The sequence below is a fragment of the Octodon degus genome, unplaced genomic scaffold (genome assembly GCF_000260255.1).
Source record: "Octodon degus isolate 3935 unplaced genomic scaffold, OctDeg1.0 scaffold00063, whole genome shotgun sequence".
In the NCBI taxonomy this organism is placed as follows: Eukaryota; Metazoa; Chordata; class Mammalia; order Rodentia; family Octodontidae; genus Octodon; species Octodon degus.
Genome location: NW_004524639.1, coordinates 893,299 through 918,759, shown reverse-complemented (window position 1 = coordinate 918,759; position 25,461 = coordinate 893,299). Strand labels below are relative to the sequence as shown.

At 40.5% G+C, this 25,461-nt stretch overlaps 1 protein-coding gene across 3 annotated transcripts in view; it reads right to left on the bottom strand.

Annotated features, from left to right (window-relative positions):
* Positions 1-22,577, bottom strand: part of Mospd1 (motile sperm domain containing 1) — a 24,749-nt gene extending 2,172 nt beyond the window's left edge. Inside the window, exons 1-5 of one of the 3 annotated variants that reach the window (XM_023718893.1) lie at positions 22,411-22,541; positions 9,538-9,567; positions 7,587-7,841; positions 7,400-7,475; positions 5,586-5,803 (exon numbers count right to left, since the gene is read on the bottom strand). In XM_023718893.1, coding sequence (XP_023574661.1) covers positions 5,586-5,803; positions 7,400-7,475; positions 7,587-7,740 — 448 coding nt within the window. In that variant the 5' untranslated portion in view covers positions 7,741-7,841; positions 9,538-9,567; positions 22,411-22,541. Of the gene's footprint in view, positions 1-5,585; positions 5,804-7,399; positions 7,476-7,586; positions 7,842-9,537; positions 9,568-22,277; positions 22,389-22,410 lie in introns of those variants that run through there. The other 2 variants (XM_004634474.2, XM_023718894.1) reach the window with 2 other exon arrangements.
* Between the last annotated feature and the right edge of the window lie 2,884 nt (positions 22,578-25,461).

The following is a 25,461-nucleotide window of genomic DNA, read 5'->3' as shown; positions in this document are numbered from 1 at the left end:
CCCCCACTCAACAGGATTCTGTTGTGGCCAACTTCTCTGATTCCTTCCCCATCATTCCCACCCCATGGACACCTATCTGCTGCACTTATCTGGAAGCCCGCAACTTAAGTGCTTTGAGCCTTCCTACAGTGGTGTCCTGGAACAGTGATGTAGTGATTTCCTTGCTGCCACATCCCACCCTCATCAGTACTGTTCAAGCAGGTGCTGTCAGTACATGTATATTCATAAATAATCTGCATAATTTGCTGTACTAGTATGCTTAATATAAAACATACAAATAGGATCCTAAAAACAGTGCTAAAAGCAAATTACTTTCCAGGATTTTCTTCCTTTATAGTATTGTAACTGACTCAAGATGGCTTGAATCTATGACAATACAAATGAGTTGCACATTCAGTAGAAGCCACGTTCCCAGGCTTTCCAATTTTGGTCTTTTCTGGGATAATGATATGTGGCATGATCTCGCAACACTGAGCAGAAGCAGTGAGCTGTAGCTCCCAATCAGCCACGTGGTTGCCAGGGGCAACCAACAAACTGCAGTACACTGTATAATTAAGCCATGAAATGCAGTAGTTTTGGACTATTCCATGGATTGAACCGATAATGGGTTGAGCAGGATATAACCATAACCTAGGGCTTCATCTGAGCTGGACCTTATTTCAGCCCACTGCACCGACGCTGTACTACCTTCTGCCAGTATCTTAGGGAGGTCACCAGGCAGGCTTGATTCTAATAACTGCAGCATCCTGCTTCCATTTCTGAAAATATTAATGTTATTATAAACCTGCTTATGAAATTTCTTGTCCCCTGCTGCTCTACCTCATTTATAGTACAGAAGAAAGCAGCAGAAACAACACCTGGCAAATTTATGCTAAGTGAAAATAAGGCTGCCAAGGAAGAACAAATCGTACATGATTCCACTTAAATGAAAATATCTAAAATAGTCAAAACTTGAAGATCAGAGAGTAGAATGGTGGTTGCCAGGGCCTGAAGAGAGTAATGTGAGCTGCCAATCAATGGGCATGAATCGCAATTATGCACGATGAAGACCTAGAGAGCAGCACCACAACCTTGTCCTATAGCTAATATTACACACTTCAATGTTAAGAGGGTTGAGCTCAAGTTGAATGTTCTCATAATAAAATAAAAATGTAAATCAGCTCTTAACAAGCCTGCTAGCCTAATGTTCTGACTATACGTGTACAATATACATACCTTGCTTTTTAAGAAACCCAACAACATTTTCTGTTATATGGTTTTTTCCCATTAATCTTCCTTTCATTAAAGTGATAGCCTATGGCAACACAATGTAGGTGTTTTATTAATGAAATAGCTGTTCATTCTTTTCATAAATGGCACTTTTCTAAATCATTTAAATCCTAGCTATTGTAGAGTTTAATTAAACCTTACCAAAGGTAGGCAGGTAACAAAAAAAAAAATTCAAATTGGTTATACCTGGGAATAAACCAATAGCAAAAATACCTTAAAAAATCAAGTCATAGGGCCAACCAAATAGGTCAGCAGATTAAAGGGCCTGCAAGCAGGCGCAGGGGCTGGGGATTCCATCTCCCCTGCCTGGGGTGCCGGCCCGCCCTGGGGCAAGCTGAGATCTCAACTGAGACTGGGCATGGTGGCGCAAGCTTGTAATCCCAGCACTTGGGAGGCTGTAAACAGGTGGATCACTAACAGGTAGATCCAATCTAGTAGTGAGACCCTGAACACCTTGTAGATCCTTCCTTAAAATACAGAAAAAAAAGTCTTAGTTAATGAAGTAATTTTGGATTTATATTTGTTAAATGATAAATTCAAGGAAATGTTTATTTATGAAAATTATGTTGCCTACTTCAAATTTATGGTAAGATAATTCTAAAGACGATTTAGTGTTTATAGAAATTCCAAAAATATTTGCATAAATGTTTGAAATTTTTCAGAATGGAAATAGCCATTTCCCTGGCACTATATGAATGTGAACACTGTAAAAATATTACAAGCTATGGAAAACAAAAGTGGGAGTGGTGGTACATGCCTGTAATCCCAGCACTCAGAGGGCTGAGCCAGGACTGCTGCAAATTCAAAACCAGCATGGGCTCTATAGTCAGTTAAAGGCCAGCCTAAACTACAAAGCAAGATCCTGTCTCAAAAACCAAAACATGAGGCTGAGGAGATAGCTCAGTAGAATAAGCGCTTGCCTGGCAAGCTCAAGGGCCTGAGTTCAATCCTCGGTTCCTCAAAAAAAAAAATATTGTAGAAAAACCAAAACAGGACAGGCATAGTGGTGCCTGCCTATAAGACCAACAAATACTTGGAAGGCTGAGGCAGGAGGTTCAAGGCCAGCCAGAACTACATAGTGAGACCCTGTCTCCAAAATCCAACAAAACAAAACACACCAAGCAAACACAATCGAAAAGGAATTTTTCCATCATTCCATCTTCTCAGCCTGGTGTATATCCTTTCAGATTTTATATTTTACCTTTACAAATGTATGTTTTTACATAAATTAAATCATATCATAGATACTGTTATATAACTTTGGCAGTCTCCTTCATATTCTATATACTAGAAACCTTCATATATACTAGAATATACTAGGAGTATATTCTATATACTAGAAACCTTCATACTGTTTTTGAGACAGCGTCTGACTTGGTATGAGCTGGCCTCAAACTTGTTGTGCAGTACAGGCTATCCTCAAACTCAAGAACGTCCTGTCTCACCCCCCTGATGGCTGGATTACAGGTACACAGCAATCTTGACCAATGTGAAATATATCTGAAGCTTTTTCTGTATCAAGATATAAACATCATTCTATCAGTTCTTTGTAAATTCCTGCCTTGCATTCCATCTTGCGAACATTCATAATTTAATCAATTCCCAATTGATGGGCTCTTAGGTCATTTTAAAGTTTTATTACTATCAACAATAATAAAAGTCATAATTTTCTTAAGCCAGAAGGCACAGACTCAAAGACAGGAAAGACACAGGAGTTCATTAATAATGCAATTAAGACAAATCCAGCAAAATTCAGTTAGATCTTTTAAATTGTCTTTTTAATAACTTGGGCTCTTGGATTTTATCAAAGTTTTTTTGTTTATTTAACACTTAAATTTCTGTTAAAAAAAAAAACTGACAAGAGGCCAGTCATGGTGGCACACACCCATAATTTTAGCACTTGGGAGGCTGAGGCAAAAAAATTGCTCTGAGTTCAAGTCCAGACTGGGCTACATAGTGAGTTCAGGACCAGCCTGAACTACTATTACTAGCGGGACCCTGTCTCAGAAAAATCAGAACAACAAAAACCAAAACCAAAACCTAACAAGATACAAAACTGTATTTATGCACACAGGCAAGGTCTAGAAAGTTAACATGGAAAACCTAACTTACGTACGCAGATTTGTGAAATGTGTGGCACTATAGGTGCTTTCTTTTTTGAGTTTGTTATTGCCAGATGTCTTCTATACACTAAACTTAAAAATGTCTCATTTTACTGATTTTCAACATATTTTAAAATGGAAACTTTCCCTGAAGCAGCCTTTGGTCCTTTTCCAGCTCACAGTGGGCTTCTTAACCCTGCTGTACTTGAAGAGCTTTCTAAGCTAACATCTTGCCAAAAATGACACTGAAAAACCTCTCAGAAAAAATTGCCACAACATAATCTTAATTTATTTGAACATTTTTAGTTCAGATAAAGTTAATGAGAAAACCTGAACATTCTACCTACTAGAAACCACCCATGAATTACTACTAAATTATTAGATAAGGGAAGTTAAAATCTGTCAATTTGCCCACATAGTCTAAGCTATCATCACACTGAAAGGCCCCGGTCAGCAGTCATGCACTTCTCATGTAACCACTCTGTGCTGGGCACTAGGCTGCACTGGGGGCAGAACGGTAAATGAGACAAAGAAGGTGTCTGCCTTCGGCGAGCTTCCTGATATCAATAGCTTAAAGATTCTTCCCCTAAAACAGAGACCACCACTGTGGTCTACCTACTCCACCTACCATCTCTATCTACTCTACCTCCTTCATCTACCTACTGCAACACTACGATTAAAATTCTCTCCTATACTTCAGATGCCAATGTTTATTGTAAAGATAAAAGAATGATATAATCATGTAATGTCTTAGGCTGATTTTCACTTGAATTCTAAGAAATTGTTCTTTTCCAGGTGGCTTTTTTTTTTTGAGACAAGAACTTGCTATCTAGTTCAGGCTGGCCTCGAACTCACTACTATAGCTCAGGCTGACCTTGAACATGCAGCAATTCTCTTGCATCAGCAGCCCAAGAGCTGAGATTACTGCAGGAAGCATTTTGAAGGGGGAACCCTGTATTTCACACATGTGAACTTCACAATATTTATCGGACAAAATGATATTTGACAAATGTTCTCTTTCCTCAAAAGATAAAAACATGGTCCTGCCATGCAATATAATAGTCATTGTTGAATGCCTATCATCTTGTTTAGTGAAATTATGTATCATTTCTAACTTTTTTACCATTTTATATTGTCTTTAGAAATGAAAAAAAAAATGAAAGAGCAACCAATAGTTGCTGAGAAGAAAACAATCTACTAGTTACTACCTCATCCCTAGCCCTAGTATCACCAGGAAATAAATCTGGGCCTTCTCCACAGGGAGTGATAAGACACTTGGCTACAGTGAGTAGACATCTGAAGACAAATAAACTGATGTGGGTCTATGAATTAATCTAATGACAAGTAAATTTTAAAAAACATTCCTATGTAATAGGCTACAATTTTACGGACAGCTGTTAATACATTCATAAAACACCATCAAAAAAAGGTTGTTTTCTGTGGAAAATGTTTTGTCTCCCTCCTCTTATAATAAATAGGTTTAGGATGAGAAATTAGGATGGAGGGGGAATGATGTCCCAAGAGATAAATATGAGGATACTGTCAATGTTGAAAGAATATATCATAACACTTCTGAATATCTAAGCTAGAAGGAAATGAGAAGTGGAGAGGGATTCAATTAATAGCCCACAGGGGATATTATAATCTACTTAGTTTAATTAACTTCAACTTTAATGAGATTTTTTTTCAAAATAATATGAACAGCACACTAAACTTGGCCTATTGCCAAACACAATTTCTCTCCTCCTTTGAACTAATCAAATGAGAAAGGATAGAAGAAAGTCATAGAAACAAAAGTACATTATTGTCAAATTATGCCAGTATCATAAAATATGGTGGCTGCAGTCTCCAATTTTATATTTTGTAGATATATAATCTCTAATGATACATACACATATTTATATTTACACATATAGCAATTAAATATTAAAAGTGCATTAATAAAAGGGCTTTTTATTTATATATAAAACATACACTATATATCTATAATAACATTTGCCCCTTCTTTACTGCCTAGTTTAGTGGGTGCCATCTTCTCTTCCAAAAGTTCTGGGTCTGTTGCTCTTTTCCAGGGAGCCTTCTGTCTAGGTTCAAGTGTGAAGATGACTAGGTTTAAGGCAATAGATTCACTTTCTAGTAAGTTTCCTTAGCTTTTAGATTATATAGCAATGCATAAGTGAACCCCCGAGGGCTTTAAAAACAACCCAATACTACCTGGTTGAAATGACTGCTCAAAAAATAAACTTTCAGCTAAATGTTCCTTTATTCTTTTTTCCTCTTCTTCCTTCTGCTGTTCTTTTGCAGACGGGAGAAGCGTGGCAACAACCTCTTTCCTTCCTAAAGCCTTCCTCTGGCTTTGCTCGGAAACTTGGAGACGGAATTTGTCAATCACACCATAGTGACAGGATCGAACATCTCTATGACGAATCACACTGAAAATGGCCAAAAAAAGGAAAAAAAGAAAACATATTTACGTTTCTGGAGACCAGTCACACAGAATGCAATAAAAGATTTTAGCACAGTAAAATATTAACTATACAATCAAATACTCAAAACTAGAAATTTACTGTTGCAAAAAAATCATAATATAGCCCAAAAGAAATAGGTACTCTTTTTGAGACAAAGCCTCACTACATAGTTCAGGTTGGCCATGTATGAAGCCTGGGCTGGCCTTGAACTCATGACGATCCTCCTGTCTCAGCCTCCTGAGTACTGGGGTTACAGGTGTGTCATCACTCCTGGCCAGAAATAGAAAATTCTCAAATATGTGACAAAAGCACATATTCTAAAATATAGAAGAGGGGAAGCTCAGGTAAAAATAAATAAAATATAGAATATTCTTAAGAATTATAAGTAAGTTTTCTTTAAATGACTTTTTTAAAAAGATAGTGGTGTAAAGCAGTATTTCTTCAATAGGAAGGTATGAAATAGCTTCCTCCTACAAGGATACCATAAATTTCTTTTGCCACTAATTTATTATTCAAGTAACAAAGCTCATTCAAGACTCAGGACTGATTTACACACAGGTTAAAAAAAAGTAACTGCTTAAGTGGCTAGTTCACTATGCTCAATGCACCAGAGCGCTATTAATACACCTCTGTACTTCTTAAAAGAGAAGGAGTATAAAGCACTGCCATTTGTAAGCTTTCTGCAATAATTTATTGTACTTTGTTCTTCCTGGGGAACACAGAACAGTTTTGTCAAGGATAACACATTTATTTGATACAGCTACCTTTCTGGGGAAATAGTCCTTGCTTATTATGCATGGAATGAAAATTCAGAGAAATGTGTAAAAAACACATTCTCAAATATACATCAACTTACGGCTTTGAGATGATGCCAATATATTCAAGCAAAGAAAATACTGCATCTCATTCTAACAGAAGATTTTAACAAATACAGTTTACTTGGTGGCTTAAATTAAGGGCTGATCAATGGATCCATATGGTCACCACTAGTTCTAAAGTGAAAATTAAATATGAACAGCTTGAACAAACAATCATTTATCTGACAGTCTAAGACGAAATTGTCTGGAAGCGCTCAGATAACCTTTTACAGATGAGTAGTTACACCCTTGCTTCCTGCTTATCTAGACTAACTTCCAGCCTTATTAGCTGAATCATTTCGAATGAACTTATGTTACCATTGTTTTTATGCCATAGTATTATTAGTTTCCCAAATGTCACAGTAATTGCAGGATGTTCCAAAGAAAGCCAAATTCCCTATTATAGCTGAAGACATCAAAAGAACAAGTGACTTCATCAACATCTCTGTTTCAACTAAAGCCACACTGAGGAAACAGTCAAGGAGCTACTGTCTCATACATTAGCTCCAACATAATGAAAGAGGATTTGGCTGGTCTGCTGAAAATCACTCAGAAACTTCTTAAATTTTGGTACTGTTCAGTAAACGATCTAAAGATTACAAATGCCTATGAGAGAACAGCTTCACAGAAAGATCTTTTTCAAGTTCAAAGCATAAATATTAACACACTGAAAATGTGTTACCAGGAAGTGATTTTGACTTACATATCCACACAACACTGAGGCTTTACCGCACCTGCAGCGTCAACGACAACATACTTATTTGGAGTAGTACACAAAACTGAAAAAAAAAGTCACAGTGGCCATTAGTGGTTTTAAAACAACTAGTTTCTACAAATAAAAAATTAGTAGGGACTAGTTAAGGCTTCGTAAGGCAGATGTAGTGACTCACCTTTGAACTTCAAGGCAAATTCATAGGGATTATACAGAGTCAACACTTGCTTATGTGTTGACTGATCATCTGCATAAAATATGAGCTCCGTGGGAAACACAAAAACAGGAAGATTTCCTTCCACTAACTCTGGCTGTCTTTTTGGTTGATGCATTGGCACTGGATCCCTCGCACCGCCGCTTCTGTTTTTATAGTCTCCAATCTATTTTGGACTTTTCTTAGGTTCAGTTAAAAACTCCAAAACATTTTGGCAATCTAGAAATAGAAGGAGAAAGAACAGAAACTTAATGATACTGATTTTCTTTACTCTGCAGTCTTTCCACAAAAAAGCACGTTTAACATGCATGAAAATAGTTCTTCAAATTGCCGAAACATGCCTTTTGACCTTGCCACTTAGCTTACTTGCATAGCTTATTCCAAAGTATGCAAAGAAATTTAGACATACTCCTTTCATGCTCAGGATTTCAACCTGTGATAAACTGCAGAAATACTTGAAGAAACAAATAAAGCCTTTTTCAAATTAATTATCCTTTCACAAAGGTGAGATTGAAAGAAACATTTTTTTAAAACCCAGATTTTAAAAGTGGAAAAATTAAGTATTGCCAAGACTTATTTTATATAACCCCATCAGATTCTTAAAGACTAGAAACAAAGTGAGTTTCCATGATTTATAGGAGAAAAACAGGAGAATCACTTTTACACTCATGTCAACAATGCTTTATTTAGCACCTTCTGGCACCAGCGGTTGGGAGATTTCTTTTAATGTGTTTTTTCACTGAAACTTAAGACAACCTAAAATGTCTTGAAAGAAAGCTGAAGAGCCACGCTTTGCTAAGCAGTCCTTAAGAGTTTTCTATGAAAATTCTGTCAGTAAGTAGGCTTTGGCACGTGTAGCAGTCCCTTTCTGCCTGCCCGCCCGCCCAATATCAAGTACACAGGATTTATGAGAGCTCTTTTCTTTAAGCTTCAGAGGCATTTTTGGATTCTTCTTGAGTTCTTGAATATGTTCCAGATAGTTATAACTAGGAAAAGTCTGAATGTCAAGTGTGATGTTCATGTCTATTTTCTAATTTCCTTTTCCTTTTTCTTTTCTTTTCTTTTTTTTTTTTTGAGACAGGGTCTCACTATGCAGTTCAGACTGGCCTTGAGCTCACTTTGTAGCCCAGGCTGGTTTGGAACTTGCAACGATACTCTTGCCTCAGCCTCCTGAGTTCTGGGATCTAAGCTCATGTGAATCAAGATTTTTATTTAGCAAGTACCCACTCTTAAAAATAACATGCAAGGTTCAATTCCCACTACCACAAAAAAATGTGATAGGTCAAACATTCAATTACAGAAATCAGCTGATTTTTACCCATTAGATCACACATTTAAAATAAGCTATTATAAACCATTTAATATCTTGGGTTCAGGGTCTCATACATTCAGACATAAAATTGATGAATAAATTTGGTTTTACTGGCTATCAGGGCTAATATGCTGATTCTTATTATTGCCTTTTAATCAACCAGGATACTGCATAAACATGGAGTCAAATATTTTTTCTTTCAAGTGAATATCTGCCATATGCCAGGAAGTACGTCAGTAGTTGAGCAGAGATACAAAGATAAAATAAAACATAGGCCCTGGGCTCAAAAAGTTCAGTCTAATTGATGAGACAAAGACTATTGAAGCTATATGTATAATCATGCATAACAAGGTATATAAAGTGTTGAGGATTTTTTTTTTTTTTTTTGCAGAACCAGGGATTGAACTCAGGCCCTTGCACTTGCCAGGCAAACACTTATTCTACTAAGCCATCTCCCTGGCCCAACAAGGTATATAAAGTGTTCAGGAGTCAGAAAATTAGAGGAACCATTCTACCTGGAAGAGAAGCCACAAGATGATCTGTGATAGAGTCCTTACAGAAAAGCACAGAGCTGGGGAGATAGCTCAAGGGCATAATTCCTACCTGGCAAGCATAAGGTCCTGAGTTCAAATCCTGGTAACACACAAAAAAAAGAAAAGAAAGGAAACGAAAAGAAGCATATACATTTAAAGTATTAGGAGAAGGGCATTCAGATCAAAAAAACTGCATACGTGAAGGGACTGAAGCCATTGGCTCTCTGCGACACTCATTCTTTCTTCTGTAACTATTGAATTTATAGCATGTATGTGGTTCATAACAATATTGAGTTTGCTGCTGGGTTTTGTTTTGACAGAGATAAGGTCTGTTGACATTGTCTTAATAATAATATTTAACATTTGATGATTTATAACAAATTACAAACTATTAATTACATGGAATTAATGATTAATAAACAGATAACACTTCCTGCAGGCCAGGTAATATTCTGTGTTCATCATTATTATTTAATTATGAAGAGACCACATTGGGATAAAAAGAGCAAAACAAACAAACAAATAAAACCAAGGTTGGCAGGCCACCTGTCTCCTAGTCCAGTGTTTTTTCTACTACGTAACTGCCCGTCCACTTCCATAAAACAAAACTAAAATTATTCTTAAAAGCAACAGATTAAATAATTCCCTTGGCATTTTCATTTGCCCTGAATTGATTTCTTTCGCTGAAAGCCACACACATGTCTGCTCAGATAATGTACTCTCACAAGCTTGGTATGTAATTTTTTTCCAGTAGAAAATAATAAGCTCAGTAATTACTTTCTCAGGAAGCGTGGTTATTAAGGAGAGGAGGTCCAAACTTGACATTAGTAAATAATACACACTGCCTCATTCTAAAATTCTGTTAGCAGAATTTAGCTTAGCTTATCATAAAAAGTGGCATCTCTAATTTGTGAGATAAATTAGTATTGATTAGACCGGGCAGCCATCTAAAACACAAAGTTGAATTTATCCTTTACTCCTTATACCAAGATAAATTTGAAACAGATCAAAACTTCAAATACAAAAAAGACAAACACCTATATAAGTATGAGGGAAAAAAACCCAGGGAAATTGTGTTTTTCTAATCTTAGGCTAACAATGATATAAAACCAAAACCAAAAATGTTGATAAATTCAATTATATAATTTTTAAAATTCTGCATGGCAAAATTCTATAAGCAAAACTAAAAGCACATTTGCAATTTACATCATAGGCAATGTCTAAATTCTCTAACAGAGGATTTACAAATTATTAAGATGAGTCAGTAGGTGAATGAGCAATTTATAAGTCATGCTGGCTAACAAAAAAAATGCTTAACTTGAGTCATAACAAGGAGAATGCAAACTACAGCCATACTATGACACAATCCATCCGCATATTCAGATAATATATATATTCTCCCTTTGTGTGACATTTTATATGTGAAAGGTTTGCCTTGCAGCGCTGAGGATTAAATAAAATGATTTATGTGAAGCACAGAGAACAGAGCTCAGTATTCAACACAAGCTAGCCATTCAAAGCAGACTGGAAACTACCCAACTGTGCATTAATAGAGGATTCATTAAAGTATCCATTTGTTGGTATACCAGATATCTGTCAGAAAGAAAGAGGAAGCTCTTTGTGTAGCCGGACACACACCAAACTTCAAGATGTAGGACAAAGTGGGGGCTGGGGGTACACCAGCACCCCTCTCCACTGGAAAAGATGTAGCGTTAATTTTTTCTTTTTTTCTTTTTTGGCAGAACCAGGGATTGAACTCAGGCCCTTGTGTTTGCCAAGGAAGCGCTTATTCTACTGAGCCATCTCCCTGGCTCCAATTTAATGTTAACTGCAAAAAGCAAGGAGTGTTACAGTGTGAAGAACAGGCTACCATGTGTATGGGAAAGCGAAATTAAAGAATATGTATATCAAGAGCTGGAGAGATAGCTTAGTGGGCTAAGTGGCTGCTTTGGCAAGTGCAGGGATCAGGGTTCCATTCCCCAGTCCCACCTCTATGCCGTGCTGGCCCCACCCCCAGGGTGGGCTGAGATGGCAATTGAGAATGGGCGTGGCAGACCACACCTGTGATCCCAGCCCTGGGAGGCTGAAAACAGGAGGATCACAAGTCTGAGCTGCATAGTGAGACCCTGTACCAGATACATAAATGAAAACAAAACAAAACAAAGAATATGTATATCTCTTGTCTTGGGTATATAGAAAAATCTTTGAAGGATATTCACATTTGGTAGGGGCCAGGGGTTTGATCCTGCATCCTTGGGCCTGCCATGCCGGCCCTGCCCCCGGGGTACACTAAAACTGCAATTGAGACTGGGTGTGGTGGTGTGAGCCTGTAATCTCAGCTTTTAGGAGGCTGTAAACAGGTGGATCATTAGAGTCTGATCCAGTGTTGAGACCCTGAACACCTTACAAATTATCAAGATGAGTCAGTAGGTGAATGAGCAATTTATAAGTAGTTCTGTCTCACAAAAAAACATGTCTAACTTGAATACCCTGTAGACCTTTCCCTAAAATACAGGGAAAAAAAGGATATTCACATATGCCCCCAAGGAGAGAAACCAAAAGTCTTGGGACAAGAGAGAAAGAAGTTATCTCTAGCTACTCTTTAATAAATACTGTGGCCTAGTATGAGGTTAGAAACAATGTAAAAAATTCTGTTAATTGTCTTTTCTAATTTACGATCCTCTAATAACATTTAAAACCTTAAACTATGCAGTCAGGCATGGTAGCACACACCTACAATCCCAGGACTTGGGAGGCTGAGGCAGCAGGATTGCTGGAGTCTAAAGCCAGCCTAGGCTACATAGTGAGCTCAAGGCCAGCATGAGCTGCATAGTGAGACCCTGTCTCAAAACACCACCACCACCAACAAACCAGAAACAAAACCCTCCTTATACTATGTGTTAAAGGAACTCATCTATTTTATACTCAACAGAAACTTACTATAATGAAAAGAGCAAGGATTTGTTTGTGATCTAGAAACACTATAATTCCAACATAAAAGTTGTAATATAGAGGAATGTACCAGCTATCCATGAAGAATTGTAATCATTATGTCTCATAAACATGTACTCATAAAAAAATAAGAGTATGAGATGGTTCACGAGGCTGCCTAGGAAGTCAAAAATAACCACAAGACAAGTGCTACAGACTTGGTTCTTACTCTAGGATGAGTTAGTTGGCAAATGTCATGGGGCAAATGGCATAAGGGCTTAGAAGAAATTCTTACGCATTTGATTTGAATACGTACACATTTGCCTCTGAGGCCAAGAACATCTCCTTGTCACCACCAAAAAGTGATAACATTAATTATTTTGGAGTACTTTACTATTTCTTTGAATTCTCTCTTCCCACTTATAACTTATCTTGGCTAAGGTACAAGCTGCATCCTAAATTCCAACTAGTGGGTATTAGGGGAGAATTAGCACCAGTCACCAGGGCAGTACTGCCAACAAAAAATGAAGCCTAGCACCTGCCTTTAATTGATGTTTTTTTTAGGAGACTAACACTTCCTCTTTGCTCCAGCCCGTATTACAAAATGATAAAGTGCAAAAGTCCCAGAGAGAGATTATATACTAAAGTGATAAAACCTTATAACAAACTGATTAATGAGGTTACTTTCCAAAAGTCAAATGTGCCGGGTGTGATGGCACATGCCTATAATCCCAGCATGAGGGAGGCTGAGGCAGGAGGATCATTGAAGTTGAGACCAGCCTGGGCTACAAAGTGAGCTCAAGGCCAGCCTGAACAGTGTAGTGAGACCCTGGCTCAAAAATGAAATAGATAAGTAAATAAATAAATAAAGGTCAAATGCATGCCAAGTCAAGAAAGTTCTGCTCCCAGTCTTTCTCATTTGGCAGAAAAAGAAAACAGGCACATGACAGTTAAGATACCTACCCAGCACTGCATAGAGCGGTGGGGGAGGAGCTCTGGCCTCTAGACTCACTTCCTTTTCTACAGTTTTCCTGTGCCTCCTGATGCAGCTTTCCACCATAAAGCAGGACTCAAAATTCAAGAAACAACCAAGACTTCATTATCTTAATTTTTGTTTCTCTTTTCATTTCATGAAGAAAAAATGTAGCTGGGTGTTGTGGTCCACTCCTGCAATCCCAGCACTCTGGGAAGCTGAGGCAGGGGGATTACAAGTTTGAGCCTGAGCAATTTAGCAACTCAGTGAGGCCCTGTTTTTTTAAAAAATAAAAATCAAGAAGGGATGGGGAGCTAGAGATTTAGCTTAGTGGTTTAACCCTTGTCTAGCAAGTAGGAGGCTCTGGGTTTGGTCCTCAGCACCAAAATATTAAAAAAAAAAGGAAGAAAGAAAAAAACAGAAAGGATGAGAATGTAGCTCAGTGTGAAGGCCCTGGATTCAATTCCCAGCAACTAAAAATGAAAGCAAAAGTCAGAGACAATTTCAATTTCCTCTACTGAGTTGCACACTTTCTTTTCCTTATTATGAAACAGCAGCTCCAGCTGTCAGAGTAACTGTACACAGGGCATTAATGACCAAGGTTTAGCCCAGTCTTAAATTCACCCTCCTGTGACACTCCTCTAAGGTACTATTTGGGTCTACATGGATCTCAATGTCATATTTTTCATGTACTCATATGGATTCAATATTTTGACCATTGTTCCATGTGGTCTAATTTTGATTCTCCATTCAGATTTCAGGCATTATGCCATATTGGCTTTGTTGTTTTTTTCCTCCCCTATAACTCACTGCTGGCTCCTAACAGATGCTGAACATACAGTTCGTCTCCTTGGGGGAGTCTGCACCCACCCCTTACTGAATGTACTTTGTCCATCAAAGACAGGCAGAGGATCCTAATTAGATGCGCGATAAATCTTAGGTGGCCGGGAGCACAGGCTGGGGTGAGAAGGAGCAGACAGAATCGGCATTCCCAGCTGTCTCTCCTCTCCTCTGGCTCCTCGGAGTAAAACTGGGCCAGCCGTGTTTACGCAGGGCTCCAACATGCCAGGCAGACGTGCAGCTGGGAGGCAGTGCTAGAGGAAACCGCCTTGTCCTTGTTTCCATGCTACTGGCACAAAAAAGCAATCCCGAGTGAATACAAAAGAAAGCCTTATGTGTGCACACCACCTGGTGACCAGTTTGCAAATGACTCTCCTACGAGAAACAGAGGAAACACAGCAATTTGCACATCCACTAACCGTCATTCGTCTAGAAAGAATAGTGCCCCCAAATGATTAGATTTCTTCACCTTGCACTGAGCAAAGGGAAAGATAAGATGCTCAGTGTTTTTCTCTTGAGGGAAAAATAAAGTTTATTGGTGTGACTTAGGTATACATAACAATCATATTCATCATAGGGAATTTGTACCTGTGCATGATATATTTTGATTTCTCTTTTTTTTCCCCCAATGGCCTCCCCTCCTTTCAGCCCCTCTTTCCCTCCCTGTTTTACAATGCTTTGTTTCCATGTTATCTGTTTTCCTTTCCCCTTCCTTCCCAACAACCCTTTCATGCTGCTTACTTATCAGTCCTGACAATTCTGTTTTCCATGACAGTAGCCAGTGAACCTACAGACTTATTCTATGGAGAGGGTGGACTTAGGTTCCTTATCTCCACTTTCAGAAATTCTTCTGACCCTGGATGGTGACAATCCTCTTGGAGAGCCAGTGGCAGGAGGCAAAAGAAAATGGGGCCAAAACTTCAACTATTGAAAGATGATTTATCAAACAACAAAATGCATCTTCCTTTGTCTCCTTTAGGGTGAGATTTTGATCCCTTGCTAGGCATCAGCAATGTCCCTCTTGACCCTGAAGTAGCTAGAAGACAGAACTTGGGTCTTTTTTATGCCTGAAGAGTAAGGGAGCCAGGAGTGGTGGCACATGCCTGTAATCCCAGCACTCAGGATATGGAGGCAGGAACGTGGTTGGGAATTTCAGGCCAACCTCGGCTACATATGGAGTTCATGGCCAGTCCAAAAGATACAGACAGATTGTGGCTCAAAAAAGAATTGGGGCCAGGGAGATGGCTCAGTGGAACAAACGCTTCCCTGGCAAGCGTGAGGGCCTGAGTTCAATCCCTAGTTCCGCCAAAAAAAAAAGAAGAAGAATCAAAACAGAGTAAGAGATCAAACTCTGGAGGCAGAAGAAATAAAGATAAGCAGCAAAGAGATAAGCAAAATCATAACTAAAACATTATACCTTTCAGAAGACTGTAGCCAGGGCATAGCCCAGTGGCACAGTGCTTGCCTGGCAAGAGTGAGATTGTGAGTTTGATTCCCAGTAAAAAAAAAAAAAAGCCTGTAACTCCAGGACATAGTTAAAATAATCCAAGATTGTTCATGTCAATATTTCTTAGGGGTTTTTTTTCTTATAAGCCTTTCACACCACAAATCTCTAAAGATACTTGAACTCCATAAATTAGTCAATAGAGGAACAAACAGAGTTCATTGAATGCTTTTAGGTACAAAACCATAGATCACCCTTTACAAAAATTGGTGGGGCTCATGCCTTTCCCTGCAAAGCAGGCCATCATCTTTCTGGGGACGGGCTGTCCTTTGCCAGTAAGCCAAGAGTAAGACAGAACTTATTATAAATTCACATGGCCAAAATCCCATCAATATCCCCAGCTCCAAACTATAAATGATCTTTCGTGAGGGCCCACACTGTTTCTTTGAGTATATACTTTTATTTTGAGTGTATACTTTAAAGTTTCTGCTTAATAAATCCTTTTGTGCCTCTTTTAAAAAGATTCAGATAAAAGAAAAAGACTCTCAGTTACACAGGGACATTTCATTATATTTTATCACCACAGATTCGGAAAAGTAAAGGCTGATCCTGAGCGCATAAACCACTTTAAAAGCATATTCTCAGAGCCGGCCAAATAGCTCAGCAGGATTAAAGCACCTGCAGGCAGGCGCAGGGGCCAGAGGTTCAATTCCCAGGCCTGCCCTGCTGGCCCCGCCCTTGGGGTGTGCTAAGCCTGCGATTGAGGCTAGGTGTGGTGGTGCCCGGCTGTAATTGGGAGGATGTAAACAGTAGAATCACTGTGAGTCCAATCTTCTAGTAGCGAGACCCTGAACACCCTGTAGACCTTTCCCTAAAAATACAGAAAAAAAGCATATTGTTAGCTAGACATGGTGAAGCTTGCCTACAATCCTAGCCCCTAGAGGCTGAGGCAGGAAGATCATTGTGGAGTTCAAGGCAAGCCTGGGCTACATAGTGAGTTCAAGGCCATCCTGAACTGCGTGGTCAGATTTTGTCTGAAAAAGACCAAAACAAAAATCTCATTTGCTCTTCTTTTGTAAACCCCTTTTTTGGGGAAGAGGCTGTAAGAAGATTCAAATAAGTGCTGGCCTGATAGCTCAGTGGATTAAAGCATCTGCTTAGGCAGATTCAGGGACCAGCATTCAATCCCCATGCAGTGCTGGCCCTGCACCCAGGGCATGCTGAGACAGCAATTGAGATTGGGCGTAGTGGCACACACCTATAATCCCAGCGCTTGGGAGGCTGAAAATAGGAGAATCACTACCAGTCTAATTCGTGTAGTGAGATCCTGTAAACCCTGTACTAAATACTAAAAAAAAAGAAAAAAGATTCAAAGAAATGGGGCAAGGGGATTCTTGTACTAGCATAGTTCAAATTGGAAAAGAGTTAAAGATGATTCAAAGTATAGCCTTCCCCCCAAATTAGTGACCCATCTGCGTGGCCACTACCCTAGCTACTTAACTCCTTGTCCATGGCTCCTACTCCTTACTCCAACCAAGGCGCAGAGCTCCAGCTTCAGGCCAGCTCCCTCTTACCTGCGCACAGGAGCTATCTCCGTCATCCGTATTGCATGTAATCCTTGCTAAAGACCAACTGCAGGCTAAATTATTAAGAACAATTTCTGTTGCATTAGTCTCACTAGCATTAAACACTTTTCCTCTCCCACTTAAAAAAAATGAGCTCTTAAAAGGCATGGTGGTGTATACCTGTGATCCCAACACCTGGGAGGCTGAGGCAAGAGTCCATGCTAGCCTGAACTATGTACACAGCCAAACCTTGTCTAAAACAAAACAAAGCATAACTTAGTTCTTGGGCTGAGGATATAGCTCTGGGGCATAGCACTTGCATAGCAAGTGCCAGGCCCTGTGTTCCATCCCTAGCCGCTAAAAACAACAACAACAAAGCTAAGCTTTTTTCTTCTTTGAATTTCTAGTATCAGCTATCACTTGTAATGGCTGGTATGTTCCTAAGGTCTGCTCTTTTACAATATTAGGATCTTCATTTCACATTTTAATAATAGGAAATTTTATTTTTATATATCATCTAGGTTTTTCATATAATTTCATATCTTAGTCACAGGGCCAGCTGCTACAAATCATATGTGGTAGGCTATTATGGACTCCACAAGTGAATGCTGAATAGTATGTGTCATAAGATTAAAAAGTATGGGGGGCCAGGGAGATAGCTCAGTAGAATAAGCACTTGACTGGCAAGCACAAGGGCCTGAGTTCAATCCCCAGTTCTGCAAAAAAAAAAAAAAAAAAAAAAAGTACAGTAATGGCCAGGGATATAATCAGCAGCACAAATACCTGCCTGGCAAGTGAAAGGCCCTGAGTTATTCCCAGTACCAAAAAAGAAAAATACAGTAATTTCTTTTTAAAAAGCTTTCCCCATTATATGAATAAAATGTTATTTCCAAGTTTTGCAACATTCAATCTCATGTGCGTAGTTATTTCAAGAAGCATCTATATTAACTTATTGCAAGAAGTATAATATTGCCACGTGTAGCAGTCTCAGAAGTTTTAGAATCCTTGCCAGGCTGGGTTTGGTGACCTAAGCCTGTAATCCCAGCACTCTGAGATGCTGAGGCAGGATTGTAAATTCAAATTCGGCCTGGGAAAATTAGTGACTTGCCAAGACCTTGCTTCAAAAATTTAAAAAGTGGGGCACAGGGGTGGGGGATGGGGCAGGGGGTGAGTTGGACAGGGGAATAGGCACGTAGCTCAGTGTAAAACCCCTGGATTTAATCCCTAGTACTACCTCCTCCTCCAAAAGTTCCCCTAAAAGTTTTCGAATCTCAAATTAATTAACAAGTACTTAGCATTTATTATACACCAGGCACCATGCCAGGGAATATATGAAAAACATAAAAATGGTTTCTTGGCCCTCCAAGTAGGAAAAATAGATATATGTACAACTGTCATTTGAATATGAGGTGACTTTTTGAAATCCCAGTAGGTACAGAGTGAGTTCCATGAAGCATATGTGACAGGCATAAAAGGGACACTTAAAATGAGTTTTGATATTAAAAATGGTTTTAAAAATAGTATGTACTAGATGGGCAGTAAGAGGTAAGCCTGGAAAGATAAGCTGAGGCAACACTATGAAAAAATGTTGCCAGCTCACTCTGGAAGTTTAAGATTGGACTCGCTATCTGAGAAGTTCACGTGGGAACTTGTTAGAAATGAAAACTCTGGGTTCCCACCCTAGAGCAAGTCACGCGTGGTGAAGCACACCTGCAATCCCACTCATCTAGGGCACTGTGAAGTGGGAGGATCACAAATTGAAGCTGATCCTGGGATATTTAGTGAGACCCAGACTCAAAAAATAAAAAAGGGCTGAGGATCTAGTTCAGCACACAGGCTCTGGGTTCAATCCTCAGTACTATGAAAAAAAAATTCTGGAAGCAGGGCCCAGCTGTCTATCTGTTTGTTTATTTACTCATTGCTGAGACAGGGTCTTACTCTGTAATTCAGGCTGGCCTTGAACTATCTATCCCCTACTGGTGGCAAACTCAGTCACCCTCCAGCCTCAGTGTCCTGAGTGCTTATTTTCACTTTCTGAGACAGGATCTCGCTGGCCTTGAACTCGCTATGTAGTCCAGGTAGTTTCAATTCAGGAACTCACTGTGATCCTCTCGCCTCAGCCTCCCTAGTTCGGGGATTACACTTATCTGTTTTTTTTTTTTTTTTTTTTTTAGCAAGCCCTCTAGGTGATTCTGATGCATGACTAACTTTCAGAACCACCGCTGCAGGCAAGGAGAAAACTGAACAATTTTAAGCAGGGAACTGAGCCAGTAAGATTTGAAGCAGGAGAGTGGTTGACATGGACCAGTCAGGCACAACACCTGACTCCAGAATAGTCACAATAAAAAATAACTGTTGAATGAATATTGCATGAACAGATGATGAAGGTCTAGCCCAGCGATGGCAAACCTTTTAGAGCTTCCAATGATAACAAACAGCAGGCTGTGGCCTGGGTCATAGGTTCCTCACCACTGGCCTAGACTAAGGCAGCAGAAATGGAAACAGTTTTACAAGTAACCAAAGTTCAACCAGGTAACTGTGACATATCCTTACAAAGGTAAGGCTGAAATGGTTTGTACATAAATATTGTTCAATCTACCACCTGCAAGATTTAAAAGTGGGGGTGCATGTAGATCTTAGAAAAAGGGAGGTCAAGAGCAATGTCTATGTACTTCCATATATTTAAGAGCAAAAAGTATCTTAGCTTGTACATGACCCTTCCAGTCTGCTTGGTAGTTCTACTTCACACTTTAAGTCAGTAAACAGCCATTTGTGGCTAAAATAAATCTTTCGTGAGTACAGTGGGTATGGTTTAGTCCTTGAGACTGATGGATAACTTCACAATATAGTGACAAAGTTAAATTTCAAATCCGGAAAAGCTAGAGCCCTGCCATTTTTAAATTGTAACAAGATCACTAAAATCACACAGCCTGCTTCCTTTAGGAAGGAGCTGGAAACAGCAAAACAGTATTCTGTCCTATGTCCTAAAGGTCAAGAAAGTCAAGTGGCATTGTTATTTCTAACTTTGGAGCTAGGATTTAGCTGAGGCTATCTTCAACTTCTTATAGGACAAGAGAGGTACAAGACAACCTAGAAGGATATTATACTAAATGAGAAATTTTCAGGGTGCAATTCCAATTTATTTTAACTCTGAATAGCTATATGTTCTTTTAATTGATACCAGTATCTTATTTGACCAAGTTATTTTGTCCAAAAATAGATCCCAATCAAAATCTACATTGTTTTAGGGAATTTTTGAGCTACAAGGGATCTTGGAAATAAAAGCCTTCATGTTACACACGAGGAAAGTGGGGGCTGCACAATGTAAATCACTGAATGTATTTATTGCAGGGCACGATTCTCTAGCATGCTACAAGGTAGCAAAACAAGATTCAGAGCAAAACTGGCAATTTGGTTCATTGCTAACTTTTGGGAAATATTTTAAATTTCTCTATTTGTCATCTTAAATGTTTTTTAAAAATCAAAATAATAGTAGCAAATTACTTTATTGAGCTAATAAGGAGCGGAATAGAACTGCTTTCAGTTTCTTAACAGCTTTCTTTTCAGAAAAATGGAATCAAGGGTAAGAATCTTTTGAGAAAAAATTATGAATTGGGGAAGAAAATGGAAGCCCCCCCACTACTTTCTATGCTATTTGCTCTACTTTCTATCTTTGCTCATAAAGGGGTAACTTTATGTAGTGAATGTGGACCATTATCTTTAATTATACATTACATGTAAAGAAAATCTATCACAACTACCCTTTCCATATTTGAAAAATTTTCAAATATTCTAGTATTTGAGTAAACCTGTTGGTTTGAGAGTCCTAGAAATGCTTCAGAATCTAGATTAAGTTCACATTCTATTTGGGTATGTGAAGGTGAACAACTTGAAGACACATTTGGCCCAGTTTCCTGCTTTTCTAAACTTCCAAAGTGTTTTCTACCAAATACACACATAGCCTAAAAGTTAGTGCTCACCTCGCTCAGTTTATTGAATGTAATATTCTACAGGCAAAGGAGTCAGTACTTAGAGGAAGTGTGAGTAAAATATTCATCATCAAAAATGCATTAAACCCCATGTGTGCCTTGCCTCAAAAAGTAGGCTTTGCCCTTCTGCCTGGCGTTCACATCAAGAACACAATGCAATGCATTTCGAAAGAACAGAACTGCTTTTTACACACAATCCGAGAGACCCACCTTTTCAGTTCATGCCCTCTTATTTCCCTCAAAGGTCGAAAAGGCTTGAAAGCATTTTCACTTAAATACCCCCCAGACCCAATGAGAAACCTTTGATTCTGCTGGGACAGAAATGCTACTTCAGCCCGCGAGGACAAACGTCAGTTATTTTCCTCAAGGGGGAAACAGCAAAACATTGATTAACGGCTGAGGAGCCCCGGAGAGGGTAGAAAGTGTTCAGTCCAAAGACTTCATGCAGCCCACCTGACTGGGGCCCAGCCTTTCTGGCCCGGGTCCTCTCACACCGGCCGGCTCCATGTGAAACCGGTCATGTGAGCCTGTTTACAGCTGAGCAGCTGCTGCAACCATCGGGACCGTGCGGAGGTCCTGGGAGAGGGTAGGATACAGGCCTCGGCCCCCATCCCACTCCCCATTATTCTGAGCATGCTCTCGCTCTCCTCGCCCGCCTCACCACCCCACTTTCATCTCCCTCCAGGCAAAGCGAGCAGAGCTAAAGCCATTCCGGGACATCTTGCTCCAGAAAGGCCCCCCCCCACCCCATTTCCTTCCACTCCATCGCTGGGGGGACCGACCGAACTGGAGGAAGGGCGAGCACAGTGTCACTGAGGACAGGGAGAGAACGTCTCTTCCCCAAGCCCTCCTTACAACGTCCACCAAAGAGTTGTCCCTGGAGCCACATCCCCGGGGCAACCCAACTCTGCGGGGCATTGCCTGGAGCTCCCACGCCTGCCCCCGCCGAGCCAGAGCGAGCCAGACGCTGCGGCCGCGAGCCCAGGCGGCGGGGCCACTGACAGTCAGGGACGGGGCAGAAAAGAGCCACTTGTGCCTCCTCCCCACCACCCACCCGCATCCCGGCACCTCGCTGTCAGCCACCGAGCCGAATCCGGGTCCTGGGTCCAGGTTATTCTTTCAGCTGGACCTCCCGGCCACGTAACTTCCACGTTCTGCCCAAGTCGGAGGAAGTGGGGTGACGGAACGCCGGGGGACTCACCTCCAGAACATCGGATCTTCGGAAAGCAGCTGCGAAGGTTCCTCTGCTCCTTTGTCAGCGTCTCCGGGCTGCACTGCCTGCTGGGATACCGGAGGACTCAAAAGCCACCTCTCCCCGCCCTGGAGGATGAGTCGCAGTCGGGTGGGGGTGGGAGTGGGAGGAGGGAGAGGAATAGGGGGTGGGCCCAAGGGCGGGGCGGAGGCGGGGCTTTGGTGCCGCCACCTGGCCTGGACTGTCAGGGTTTCTTCCTTATTTTTCAGTGCTGCAAACTTCTTTCCTCCTCTGTCCTCTGACCTGTCCTAGTCTCTCCGTCTACCCCTTGAGGGAACTGGAGATCTCAGAGTCATCACTCTGCCCTTGTTAGGCGGCACCCTCAATTCCTGCTCTGATCCTCTCCCCTCCCCCACCCCATAAGCAACCAGTGAGGACCTAGGGCTAGTTGATTCTACCTGTGAGACATGTCTTATTGACCTTTGCTCTTTTTCCACTGCAATCCTCTCCCACTTCAGCTCTCCAGCCTCTTTAGATCACATGACTTTTTGTTTGGACCACTGCAGTAGCTTCCTAGTTAGATTCTCTCCTTCTACTCTTGTCTTTGACCATCGTCCAGACAGCAGCCAGAGAGCTCTAAGATGTATATATGGCCCTATTATTCTGCTTAAAGCCTTTCAGCCTCAGCTGTACCTATAACCGTTTAGCATGGTCTAGGCAAGATCCCTTAAGCAAGGTCCTCTCCAAACCTTTCCTGGTGTACCCTATTCTCTGGTGCGATAAACCAGACATCCATGAAAGACAGTGAGACTCGGAATTCACCCAGCATTGGCTGCCCCAAATACTTTTCTTAAAGACGCTGCATTGGCTGGGAGATAGCTCAGTAGAATAAGCGCTTGCTGGGCAAGCACAAGGACCTGAGTTCAATTCCCAGTTCTGGAAAAAAAAAATGATGCTGCATTGTTGGTAACTTCGAAAGGCCTCTTGGAATATTATTGAAGATTGACTTTTCAAAATTAAAATGTAATAATGTTCACCAAACAAGAATAAGATACAATAGTCACAAGTTCCCACTGCATAAGACCTAGAGAATTTGCCCTAGTCAACCCACCCAAGCAATGTGTTGTCAGTAGTTATCCCTGAGGCTCACGCTTCTGATACCTGTATTCACAGATATCACTTTATCATTGTCTTTGGAATCTCCACTTATCTTTTAAGGACAAATAAAAAAATGTCATTTGTTACACTAACCATCTATAACTTCCACTCCATCACCATAGAACACTGCTTATTCTGCTCTGCAATTTTTCCTGACATAAGCAATCCATCACTAGTCATGTATATGTCTTCCTTTCTCTCCTACCTAGACTGTGCATACATCAGAACTAGCTCATACTTCTCAGCACAAAGTCTGGTCCATAAAAGACATTAATACAATTTGATGAAATGAAATCCATCATTGGCAGTACATCAGAGGCCCTTAGGAGGCTGTAGTGGATTTCTAACTCGTGGTCAACTTGTTACACCCAGCTGAATTAAACTAACATGGTGCTGGGTTTGGGAGGCCCATCTGAGGACTGTTGCCAGCAGCATAAGAGGCAGAACAGGAAAAGCTGTCAGGGATGCTCTTTGGAGAAGCTGTTGGAGCTATGGAAACCTGCTAGTTCTCTTGGGCTGTTCTGTTGGAAGACCTTGGTCTGCTTGCTTTCCCAGTGAACTTGGCTGTTCTTGTTAGAAGAGTAGCTTGGGACCTAATTGTCTCTGAGAATGGCTGCAGTTCATTTTGGTGGAGCTCTGGTCCTCATTTTGATCATTGCTTCTTGGATCCAGAGGGGAAAATGATGCACTGCTCAGCCTCGTGGAGAAGCTTGTCACATTGGCTTTCCTGATGGGAACTCAGCTTTCCTTATCACTGGAGGGTCCTAGGACCTCACTGTTGCTGAGGATCATTATGGTACCTTTGGGGAGCTCTGGTGCTCACCTTTAGCAATGCTTCCTGGCTCCAGTTCAGATCCCTCAGCTTGGTAGCATAGATCCTTCATCCTGTGGTACAGACTTTCTAGCTTCCACTACTGACCTTTGGGCCTTTCTAGCACAGATCCATGAAGTAGGCCTGCATAATACTTTGTTATGGTCTCTAGGCCTCTACTTGGACTTGTGGGAGGCATTGTTATGAGCTCCAGGTTTTCAGCTGGACTCAGGTAGGGTATTAGGATCCAGGCCCTCAGCTGGATTCTTTGGTCTTTAGTGTATGGACAGACTTCCTGCACTCCTTGTATATGATTCTTTGGGTGATTCATTATAAAATAATATTATAAAATGTGTCCTGTATTTCATTGTTTTCTTTGCAAAACCCCAAACCACTACAGAGGCCCAGAAAGAATTCTAGGCAAGGGCTTGTGTAACAAACACCTTTCCTTCACTAGGCCATCTCCATCTTGACCTGACTGGGTGTCACTTTTGAAAACACAAACTGGTTAGGCAGTAGAGTATTGCAAAAGGACCAAAGCTTGTACTTCCCCTGCAGGTTGGACTGGTTTGTGGTACAATATGTGGTTGTGGAAAACGTACCTGGGATAGCTCAGATGAGAATCCAGTGTAGAAAAGGTGCCTAGTGCCATAAATGTAATGGCATTTCCAAATGGAAACTCGTTATTGTTTACCTTCAAGAGGCTTTGACTCCTGTCTGGTTTAGGCCGCCTTTGCATTCCATATCCCTTCGGACTTTGCTCATCACATGTGTTGTAAGGTAAAAGAGGCCAGTTTGCCCTTCTCGGGGGCATATGGTTGTCATTCCAGCTACTCCAGTTGCTGCAGCAAGAGGATCACAAGTCCACAGCCAACCTGTCACTTACTAAGACTGTGTCACAAAATAAAATATGAAAATTTAAAAAGGACTGGGAGTATAGCTCAGCAATGGACTAATTTGCCTGGCATATATAAAGCTATGGGTCAAATCCCCAATACCACTATTATAGACATTTATGTTAGGTTAGAAATATTATTGTCAGGGGCCTGGGAGATGGCTCAGTAGTATAAGTGCTTCGCTGGCAAGCGCAA